Source organism: Medicago sativa, chromosome 1, assembly GCF_051527215.1.
Source record: "Medicago sativa cultivar Bolivia chromosome 1, Bolivia_mono, whole genome shotgun sequence".
NCBI classification, from domain to species: Eukaryota; Viridiplantae; Streptophyta; class Magnoliopsida; order Fabales; family Fabaceae; genus Medicago; species Medicago sativa.
The window spans coordinates 17,034,979-17,046,996 of NC_140749.1; the positions used below are offsets into that span (position 1 = coordinate 17,034,979).

General features: G+C 32.9%; 2 protein-coding genes across 3 annotated transcripts; both read right to left on the bottom strand.

The window, feature by feature from the left end:
* Window positions 1-3,990: 3,990 nt before the first annotated feature.
* On the bottom strand, window positions 3,991-9,125 carry LOC146953172 (aspartic proteinase Asp1-like). 2 transcript variants are annotated; one of them, XM_085708227.1, is made up of 9 exons: window positions 8,937-9,125; window positions 7,968-8,085; window positions 7,508-7,734; window positions 5,337-5,570; window positions 5,091-5,229; window positions 4,787-4,981; window positions 4,610-4,682; window positions 4,424-4,511; window positions 3,991-4,335 (listed from the first exon to the last, which is right to left on the bottom strand). In XM_085708227.1, exons 1-9 carry the CDS (start codon window positions 9,101-9,103, stop codon window positions 4,251-4,253), a joined length of 1,326 nt encoding a protein of 441 aa, XP_085564353.1. In that variant the 5' UTR covers window positions 9,104-9,125; the 3' UTR covers window positions 3,991-4,250. The 2 variants fall into 2 exon arrangements, with proteins under 2 accessions (XP_085564353.1, XP_085564355.1); XM_085708229.1 differs by having other exon boundaries at window positions 3,991-4,263; window positions 4,374-4,511.
* LOC146953173 (uncharacterized) lies at window positions 6,027-7,263 on the bottom strand. Its single transcript, XM_085708233.1, has one exon. It carries the CDS (start codon window positions 6,903-6,905, stop codon window positions 6,174-6,176), a length of 732 nt encoding a protein of 243 aa, XP_085564359.1. The 5' UTR covers window positions 6,906-7,263; the 3' UTR covers window positions 6,027-6,173.
* Window positions 9,126-12,018: the final 2,893 nt, after the last annotated feature.

Sequence of the window (12,018 nt, forward strand, 5' to 3'; positions counted from 1 at the left end):
CAAATTAAAATTTGACGAATAGTTTGGTATTTTAAAGTTTGGTCGAGTATATATCTATAATTCAATTATTTAGTGACATGTCATTATTTTAAATTTAATTAATTTAAAATAAACTTAATTTTTAAATCACTTTTACTCAAGAATGCTCCTTAAAATTTGTTAAAATGTATAAATAAAATGCAAACAATTTAAGATTTTTTATCTACTATAAAAATTATATTATTAGTATAATTTTTTTTTTGAGAGGAGTATAAATTGTTAGTACGTAGTACTCCCTCCGTCCCATAAAACTTGACACAGTTGACCTTATTGTGCATGTAATGCATAACTTTGAGCTTAAATATCTTGAATAATATATTAGAAAAAAATTATGAAAATTTGATATTTTGAAAATACTCATCGAGACGAATCCAACAACATATTATATGATATTATTTATCTTTGTATATTAGTAAAAAAATACGGTCAAAGTAAGATAAGTCAAAATTGCACATTTTCAAATAGGTCATTTATTGCGGGACGGAGGGAGTATCATTTTTATTTGTTTTGGTAGGATTTGTTTTAGGTTTATTTTAAGAGTAATGATATTTTGACATCCATTTGATGACAACTTTGTTGACAACCTTGTTTTTCTCACTTCTTATTGGTCAAAAACAATGGAGAGAGAAAAAGAAAAAGAGAGGATAACAATATCATGTGAGTATAAGAGAGAAAGTTGTTCAAAAATTGTCAAAAAGTGACTGTCAAAATATCATTTCTCTTATTTTAATATTGACGGCGTCTGTCTACTGTTATTTGGTGGGTGGTAAAATAGGTGTCAGAATCGGGTTGTACTGAAAGACTGAAAAACAGTTGGGTGGATCAGTCGATGTTTATGTCTATGATGATTACGACCACGAGTCCATTTCTAACCATTTTTTTTGTTGCTTGGGATTTGTTCTTTTTTGTTTTTGTTAGTACATGGGATTTGTGCAATTTTTGTTTGCTAACGAGAGGTATAATGTTGGAAATGGATTAGCGTAAACACTTAATTAATCATCGTTTTTTTCTTTAAAAAAATTAGTCATCGTTTTTTGTTAACAAATGGTTTAAGGTAGTAGAACAATTTAATTCAAGCTCTCCAAAAAAAAAAAAAGACTAGTACTATTATTGTGTGAATCATTGTTTTAGACTACTATTAATTCTTCAAATTGTGAATTTGTCAACAAAATTATTCTTAAAATCATAGAGGTCGATTAATTTAATTCATTAAACTTACTATTCCCTCCGGTCACTATTATAAGCAAAAGTTCACTTTTTAGATACATTGAATAATTAATGTATCTAGATACTTTTTAGTCCAGATACATTAATTATTCAATGTATCTAAAAAGTGGACTTTTGCTTATAATAGTGACCGGAGGGAATACGAAATAACAATTTAATAGTACGATATAACATTAAACACGTCAATTAGTTTAGTCTTTCTTTTTAAATTAAATAAAAACCAAAGTTTTGTCTTATCATAAAAATGAAAAAGAACAAAATTTTGAAGATTTTAGGTTTATCTTAAGAAAAATGCTAACACGCGTCTTAACCACACATGTTAAAGTACTGCATATAATAATTTTGTCTTAAAATTCGTGTATTTAAATTCCTTTTTGAAGGGGGTGCACTTCAATTCTTAAAAGTATAAAAGTTATTATTTTCAATACAAAACTGATATTGGACATATATCCTTAAAACACAAGTTAATTAGACTCTTACTTAATACAACAAAAAATTATTCAAGTTTATTCATAGGACCTTCTTTGATTTCGATGGATATTGATATTTTGAAACAGAGGGAGTACAACAAAAAATTATTCAAGTTTATTCATAGGACCTTCTTTGATTTCGATGGATATTGATTAAACACACATTTTTGCAAGAAAAAAAAAATCTAAAGACATTTTAAAGGGAAGGGAAAAAGGACTACAAATGACTGAAGTAAATTCATTCATTTTGATTATCCTAAGTTTTTTTTTTTTAGAGAATTCTCATTAAATTGGAATTGATTCTCCTACAAGCTCACAATTTTTTTTTGTTGTTGTAAATTTGGAGTTAAAAAGAGTACCAATAACATTTAACTCTAAAAAAAAGTGTTGCTCAATACGTAAAACAATGTTGATATAGATTGTAGTAATTTTGTAGTCAAAGGATTGATTTGATGCAGTATCTGACAACTTTTAGTGGAGGTCAAATTAGAAAAGGATATGAAAAAGGTATAGCAGCCAGAGTTTATAGGCAGATGCATGAGGACTCTACTGAAGAATATTGATGCCTTGATGGTGACACTGTAGTGGAGAGTGTTAGGATACCGAATTTGTCGTCAGGGACGGATCCAGACTTTAGGTGCATGTGGAGCTAAAATTTTAAATAAATAATACTCCCTCCGTCCCATAATAACTGAACCATTTGCAAAAAAAAAAGTCCCAAAATAACTGAGTCATTTCATTTTTCAATACAATATTAATTTCTTTTTTCCCTTTATAACTCTAATTAATACTACTTTCATCATTCTAATTCAATACTCCCTCCGTCCTAAATTATAAGCAAAAAAAAACTCATTTTTTTGTCCCAAATTATAAGAAAAAAATCAACTTTTATCATATTTAATTATGTTTTTTCAAAACATTATCTTTTCCAAGGAAAAATTAAATGCAAAGTGCATTCAATTTGCTCTCTTTTTCGTTTTCTCTATAATCAACTACCAATGAAAATTGTTTTTACACCTTCCTATAAAACTTATTTCAAAGATAACACAAAAAAACTACTCCCTCCGGTCACTATTATAAACAAAAGTTCACTTTTTAGATTCATTCAATAAATGATGTATGTAGTCTACATGTAGACCACATACATCGTTTATTAAATGAACCTAAAAAGTTAACTTTTGCTTATAATAGTGACCGGAGGGAGTATGTTACAAACTACTATGTTTTAGTTTTCTTAATAAGTGTGATTTTTTTGTTGCTTTATAATATGGGACCGAGGGAGTATATTCCACTTTACATTTATAATAGTGGAAAATACACCAATACTTAACAAGTGCACTTCAAACTATTTTTCTCTCTTCTTCATTTATACATTTTTCTTAATACATGTGAAATGAGCTTTTGGCTCAGTTAATCCGGGACGGATGGAGTAATACAAACTATTTTTTTTAATCCACAAATATTATTACCTTATTGTTTGATACAATACATTACAATGAAAATCATCACCTATCCATTTGTTGAAAATGAGATAAAATGACATCATTGCTAATTGTTAATAGAACATCTCTTAGCCACTGATTACCCATTTTATTACATAGGTTACTCTTCCCAACTTTCATAGCTAAAAAAACACGTTCAACACTTGCAGTTGCTACCGTGCGTGTGTGCTATAGTCCCATATAGCTCCAACATGCATCCGTCCCTGTTTGTCGTAGAAAATTGGAAAGCAGTAAAATATGGAGGACAAAAGCTCGTACATGATAACATAAAATACATACTAATGAAGTGGAAATACCAAAGGAAAAAAATGAAAAACGATGTCACCATTGAACCTAGGTACTTAACAATGTTTAAGGGTCACACTTGATTCCACGAATGTTCCACAAAGACATAGTATACTTCGAAAACACACATTTTATTTGCCCTTCGAAAATATACTTTTGGACAATATATGTTTTGTCCACTGAATGAAAAAGTATTTATGGAGGAAAAAAAAAGAAATCAAGAGAAACAGGGTAGTTGTATATTGTAATCTCTAGAGACTAATAGCATGTTTGGACTGTTTGCGATGGTTTTCTCGCGTACCAAAGCAAAATTACCATGAATTTTACAAAGCTACAATTTGTAGCATTGGCTGCCGCAGAAACAAACACTGGCTAACCTGCCATGAATGATTAAGGTTATTTTGCAGCTCGCATGTCGGCTGTGGAGAAGTTTTACAAGGGAGTTTCAAAGTCAGGGTAGCAATCCATACAAAATATATGATCCTTACTGAAGTTACTACTAGTATACTTACAAAATACTGACAACCACCTCTAATGAGGATTGGTAGTTCAGTGTAGCCTGTGTGGGCGTGGAATATCATTCACAAATTCATTAATTGTAGCTTATGAAGCATTTACATTGTAGCAAGTTGACCAAAAAAAATCTATGCATATATATGTTGTGAATGATAGAATTATATGTACTATCCAAATCATCTCAACATCCTCGGCCAAACAGCCCCATTTACTATGCAGCGCACCTGTTGTCAAAGATACCAAAATTGGCTGCATAAGGCTGTGGAAAAGCATCATCTTCAAAATCACGATCGATACTGTTAATGAACAAGGGGGAAATCCTTGTAAGACTTACTGGCGTTCGAACAATAAAAGAAAACGAAAAGATATAGATATGTTTATAACTTTGGAATCCTATCACAATCGGAAGAAATCCATCCAATCTGCTGTCTCTCGTTGTCATAAATCACCATTTTATCTTGCAAAGAGATGTCTGTTGAGAGCAAAAGATAGAAAGTGTATTAACATCAAAGTATTAAATAAAACCGTGATTTCTTATATTCATTCTGTCCAAAACTTGGAATGCCTTACCTCCTATTATGTTAAGGTCTCCTAGTCCTACTTCAGTACCATCCAGAATCCCCAAGCAAACATTTCCATGTTTCTGGAAAAGAACAGCAGCAGAGTAAGAATGTAAGATGCAATTTCAATTGTTTTCCCTTCACAACAGATATAGAGAAGTTGTGCATAGTCTTAAAAGGTGCTTACTGTGACAATGAGATAGCCTTCTGGGGGTATTAGCATCTGCGAATTCTTCACTTTTTTGAATCTCAATGCTAAGGGCTTGAAATAGTTTTTAACATCACTTACAGTTTTGAAAGACTTTGACCCCTTCCAACAAATTGGAAGAGACGGATCCTCAGTTGCTCTTTTCAACTGGTTTCCCTTTAAGTCATTAGTTACCTGAATCATGGAATAACGAATTGATCTTAAGGACATATCATGCAATGTAATCGATAATAATAATAATAATAATAATAATATTGTTGAGGCATCCATGTTTCTATCTTACCTGATCAACAATAGCATGATAAACTTTGGAATTGAGGTATGTGTAAGAGCTTCCACTATCGAAAATAAGTTCAAGATCCTTAGCAGTAGTAGGCTTTCCATTGAAAAGCAATTCTGCTGGTCCTAAACTGTAGTGTTTTCTGAAGCAACAATCGCGTGGAAGTTCTCATTAGAGACAACAGATGATACATATGTATGAAATCAAAACGTGTCAGATGAAAACAAATGACATTTTATTAACACTTACTCTGAGGAACTAGGTAACATGGGTGCCCAAACAACTCCTGATGAGGGAATGAGATCATCTCCAAAGAACAAATATCCTCCTCCTCGACCACTTAAGCAATGACCTACTACATTGCGAATCAGACCTAGAGAGTGAAGCTGGGACAAAATACTTGTTCTTCCATTGCCAAGGCCAAGGACTCCTGTTGTAGAAGGTGGGGATGTCGGACCAGAATGCTTTTGATCATATCCACATCTAGCCATGAATCAATGAAAGAAACTCATTTCAATTATTCAGGAAGGTGAATAAGAAATTGTGGTAATAATTTGAAATCAAGGTAACAGTTAAAGACTGTTGTGTCGCTAACTATATTTAGAACAATATAACCCTAACTTCATTTATTTAGCCATCATAAACTGATAGGAACTGATATCAAAATATAAACTAACAGTAAGATTACAATATAATCCCAAGAAATTAGAGAGTCTTGGTTCTCTCCCCTCCAAGAATTCGAGAGCTTGGTCTTTCCCTACCAATCCTTTATCCCAATCCCTGAATGCCCTTCTTTTCCTCTACATCTTTATTTATAATACCAAGTCCCTGTAGCAGTTACATAGAAGTTGTGCAGATAACTTTACTGCAGATAGCAGTTACTGCACATGTAACCGTTACTAATTTATAATATATTAAATAAACAATCTGCTAATATTCTGTAACTTCTGCCCTTAGGAGTCCTATTGCTAACAATACTCCCCCCCTAAAGATTCACCTTGTCCTCAAGGTGAAGGATAACATAAGTGTCCACCAGGGTCCCATAACTTGAAGTAGAGTGACAGAGCAAGGTGTGAAACATGATGACTAATGCATGGACCAGACACTCTCTTTTGGGGGGGGTATTTTTGGCACCAGTAGGCATAGCGCCAGTTTGTTCAAACCAGATGACAATCCACCCTTCACGACAAACTTGTTTGGATTTGGCGGCTTTGGCGGCGGTGGAGATAGGTCGTCCAACTCGAGTGAAACCCATCCCTCTCTGATAGTTTTTCTAGGCAATCTCGCCCTCGATTCGAACACAATACTCGCGCCATGTTCATAAAAGAGTCTGTCGATACCTAGAAATTTGCATAAATCTGCTTTGGTCTCTTGTTGCTTTTCCACAATGATGACATTCACAGAGGAATTTTCTGCATCCCTTTCTTCTGCATTCTCTACCTTTTCCTCATTTTTCTCTTCTGCTGTCTGAATGAGTTCAGAATTTCCTTGATCAGTTTCTTCTGATTGAAGGCTTAATGTGTGAGGTGTCGACGACTCCCATTCCAATCCAGATTCCTCTTCTTCAACAGATATAGGTAGAAGGTCTCTATACTCTGGCTTAAAATGCCAAAGTAGTGCAACGTGAAACTCTCGCCAACTCGCATGCAGATGGCATCGACTCCACCACTGCCACCATACGAGAGCACGGTTTCGCAAGGCTTTCACCGCCTCCAGCAACTTCTCACCCTCCTGTGTTCCCACGACATCAAAATGTTTCTCAATACAAATCAACCACCAATAAGCGTCACTGCTGCCGTCAAATTGTGGCATGTCCATTTCCCCCCTACTGTGAATTTCTTGCCCAGGATCAGAACTGCTCTGATACCAGTTGATAGGAACTGATATCAAAATATAAACTAACAGTAAGATTACAATATAATCCCAAGAAATTAGAGAGTCTTGGTTCTCTCCCCTCCAAGAATTTGAGAGCTTGGTCTCTCCCTACCAATCCTTTATCCCAATCCCTGAATACCTTTCTTTTCCTCTGCATCTTATTTATAATACTAAGTCCTATAGCTGTTACATAGAAGTTTAGTAGACAGCAATTACTACACACAAGTAACAGTTACTTATTTATAATATTATTAAATAAACTACTATTATTCTATAACTTCTGCCCTTAGGAGTCCTATTACTAACATAAACATGATTTTAAATTGTGGTCCGCAATTGCAGCTGTTATATAATATTTTGAGGTCTCTGCAGCAGCAAAGCAACCACAATTTTAACTGATCGGATGCATTTTCTCATATTATAAAGGTTCTCAGTGCCGCGACCGCAATTTAAAACCATGAGCTTAAGTTCACCATTACAAACTATGTAAGTAGTAGATGCAATGCAGCCACTGATAATCAAAAGGATGGAAACAAAAAACTCACCCAAAGGCTATTCTTGGGCGTATAACAGATCCATTAGTGAATTGAAGAGGAACGTAGTCTCGGACAAGGACCCCCAGAGAGGATCCCTGATCTGCATACTCAACCTCATAGTCACACTGTTCATCTGGGGAAGAACAGTGATGGTCTGATGTTAAATGCACTCCAGCACACAACTGGTCCACACATTGCACAAGGTTGTTGTTGGGTTTATAAAGCTGATCACGAGGCTGCAGAGATTGACAACATGTTATGAGTTGATGTTAAGGATGGGTCAGCATTGAGTTGAACTTGAAATCCTCTCCATTTCTCAAACAAATAGATGACTCTACATACGAAAGGGACGGGCACAAAGGAGATTTTGATGTATCAAACTTTTTAACCTTTGTGTCTATCCAATCTCCTAAGTAGAGCCCTCCACTTCTAGAATTCATAACGAGGTCTAATCGCAATTTGACTTTACCTTGGTGCAACCTTTACATGGTGCATCACACTGAACCCAAGTGAGGTCACTACCTGAGTCAATATCAAGGTCATAAAGCTTTGGAGGATAGCCAATGTTGAGAGACACAGTATAATACCTACATAAACAGTAACCACAAATCATTTTGGTTCATGGAATCAATATAATTTAAACATTGCAATAAAAATTAATTCACTTCATAAATCCAACAATCATGATTCATGGTTTTTTTTCCTTACAAAGCATATGTACAAACAAAAAGGGAATCCAATTTGTGAAACTTTAAAAGGACATACAACCTAGAAGGACAACAACAACAAGGTTCAAAAGTTGAGTCAAACTACACTCTTTTCTCTTAAAAAAAAAAAAAAAAACAGAAATTGAATGTTAGATTAAGCTCGATGAAACAACATATAAATTATGTGTAGACTATATCTAATTTAGTTTCTTTAAATTATTTAAACATATATTGGAAAAAAAAACCCCAAGTTCCACATAGACTACATCACATTAGAGTTTATAATGAGTGGCACCCCTCAATTTACAAGTCAATTTTGTGACTATTATGAGTTTAGACCCTATGAACTATGAAGTGTTGACACAGACAAAGACACACCGACACTGATCAAAATTTGAAAAAATGAATTAATTGAAAGTAATCACATGTGTCAGTATCGTGAAGTGCCCGTGATACTGAGATTAGATCAAATATAAAAATCTAACATGTTATCGGAGCCTATAACCGAGCCGGTTGTGAAGCTGAGTTAGACCTAATATAGAACCTAATAACGTACCCTACAAGATAAGATATGAAATTCACTAAGAAACTAACCTAAAAAATAAGAAACAAAATCACACATCAAAATTGTTCAAAACGAATAAACATATATCAAATCAAAACACAATCATCTAACAAAGTTATCCAGAAAGAAAATCAAGAAAGAGTCAAAGGAATCACAGAAGACATACCCAAGAGGGTAAACATTGCCATGAACACGGAAAACAGCAGAAGAACCAACGCGGGGAGCCTTATCGGTGCTAAAGGGTTTATTGGCAGCTGAGAAAATGGGTGAGAAAATGGAAGAAAATAGCAGAAAGAGAAAAAGAGTGATGAATGGGTTTGGTTTAAAATCCATTGTTTTTTTTTTAGAAAAGATTGAATTGGAAGAGGGAAAAGTTGTAATGATTTAAAGAAGAAAAAGTAGAAAGCGGTGAAAATGAGAAGCGCGTTTTGGCTTTGGACCGGTGGCAGTTGGCAGATATCAATTTGTTTTAATGATGACTCCAAATAGATTATTGACTTGGAGAAATTAGTGAGTCAAAACCCAAAATTGTCTCCAAATTATCAAAAGAAAATACTAGTCTATAGATAGATGCGACCGGAGAAAGTATAATGCTTACCTCTGTTCTTAATCATACTACTTTTTTGAGAAATTTTTTTGTATCTTTTTTATAAGATTAATTTTGTATCTCCAACTCGATTAATTATTTCTTTATCAACAAACCTCTATTTATTTTACATTCTTTTTTTTTACAATTAACGATAAATACTACGTTGAAAACATAAACTTACTTTCCTACTTAAAGGATAAAATTGTAAAATAATAGTAATTACAAACAAATTTAATATTACTATTGATTTTCTTATAATTAGGGACGAAGATGCAGTATTTATTTTTTCTAGAAAAATATATTATCGAATACGTTTGAGATATTACGTGGATATTCATACACTATTTCAAAAAGATTATGACGCTTTTAAAACTCTTCAAACATATATTTTTTGAAAGGTTTGTCTTTATACTAAATTTATACAAAAATAGTTTGTCTTTATACTAAATTTATACAAAAAATATATTCACCTAAAAAAAATTTATACAAAAATATATTCACCTAAAAAAATAAATACAAAAATAAAAAATTTGTTTTGAATTTTAATTTTAATTTTGTTTTGGAAATTGAATATACGACTTTGAAACTACATCTCTATTTTATTTTTTCGTCCTCGTGAACTTAGCTCAGTTAGTTGGGACAATGCATAAAGTATGCAAGGTCCGGGGTTCAAACCCCAGCTACTACCAAAAAAAAAGTAGGGGTGTTCGCGGCGTTGTTTGGTTCGGTTTTGAGGTTAAAAGTCATCCGAACTGCAAGATAAATAAATATGCGGTTTGGTTTGGTTCAGTTGATTTTTAAAATAAAATCCAAACCAAACCAAACCAATCCAATGCGATTGGATTATATCGGTTCGTGCGGTTTATTTAGACAATAATTTTTTTTATTTCCAACATTAAAATTAAATTAAAAAGCTAAACCGCAACATATTTTCAGCAATGATTTAAATTTCATCCAACATTACAATTTTATTTTCGAGAAATGATATTTGTACAACCATTTTGGTACAACTTTTGTATAACTTTCTCTCTCTCATACTCACATTATGTTTTTATTCGGGAGATTAGTCACTCTGCTAGTCCCTGAATAGGAAAGGAGTCGTCACTTTAGTCCATGAATACAGATAAATTGCAAAATAGTCCCTGAATGTAGACTCTGTTAGTCAATTTAGTCCATGAATGCAGACTCCGTTAGTCAATTTAGTCCCTGAATGTAAACTCCTTTAGTCACTTTAGTCCCTGAAATTGACCAACAAGTCTACATTCAATGACTGTTTTGCAATTTGTTTGCATTCAGGGACTAAATTGATACTCATTTCCCATTCAGGGACTAAAGTGACTGATTCCCCGTTTTTATTTTATCTCTTCCTTTTTCTCTCTATTGTTTTTGACCAATGAGAAGAGAGAACAACAAAGTTGTCTCAAAGGTTGTAGCAAAATGGTTGTTAAAATATCACTACTCTTTATTTTCATCCAACAATGTTCCCAACTGCGTAGACCAACTTTAAATGCGGACAAAAAGTAATTCTATTTTGTAAGAAATACAAAAGACTAAAGATTTTATCATTCTCTAAGAGTTCAAGTAGTACATATACATTTTTGAAAGAAAAAGCAAAGAACAAACTTAACAAGAGAAATAATATGTCATTTTATTAAAATTTCCATTGAGTCTCTATGAGTATTGGTTCAAGTGATATATATTTAATTAGTGTTTTTCTTATATTGTGGTTTGGTTTGGTTTGGTTTGGTTGGTAAAATCAAAATCTCAAACCAAACCATGCGGTTGAGTAAAAAATTGATCCGAATACATCCAAACCAAATACGATTTTTTGCGGTTTCGGTTTGGATTGGTTCGGTTTGCGGTTTTTCTATTGGATTGGTTCGGTTTTGAACACCCCTAATTTTAAGTTCTTTAATATGCACCTTAACATTTTCCATTTCTCAATACTTGCTCGAAATTTTTAAATAAACGGACAAATGACCGCTACAAAATTCTAAAACTATAAATCCTCCGTTTAATTCTTGTAAAAAAAAAGAACAATTTTCCATTTAAATCATGTGTTTCGCTCATGTGAGTTTAGTTAAGTTGATAAATACATTGCATAACATATATAGAAGTTATGATTCGAACTGCGGACACCCTACTTATTAATCTGAAGAGGTGAATTTCTAGCCACCTAACTACTTGATAAAAAAAAGACCACTGCTATGCAGTACGGGATTTGACGAAACAACAACAACACTAACAATTCAAGGGTAAGGTGGTCATATAGAAATGAATTAAGGATAAAACTGTAATAACACGTCAACAACAAGTGCATTCGTTGTTTTCCGTATAAAAAGATTTCGTACTATATAGCATTTCTGAAAAAAAAATTATGTGTCTAGATAGGACGCCCAATTACAAATTTTACATGGTGTTTTTATTTTTAGGGTTAAATATGTATTCTGAGTTGCTATAAATATATTAACTTTTGCCTCTAATCCTTCTAAATTTTTTCTTTGAACTTTAGTCCCTCTAAATTTTATTTAACCAATGTTAGTTCACACTTTTTAATAAAAATTCACGCTGTATGCTTTAACTGATTTTTTTTTATCTATAACATGGTGACAACTAGGATACCCATGAAAGAATGGTGGGTATTTTTTTTTTTTTGAAG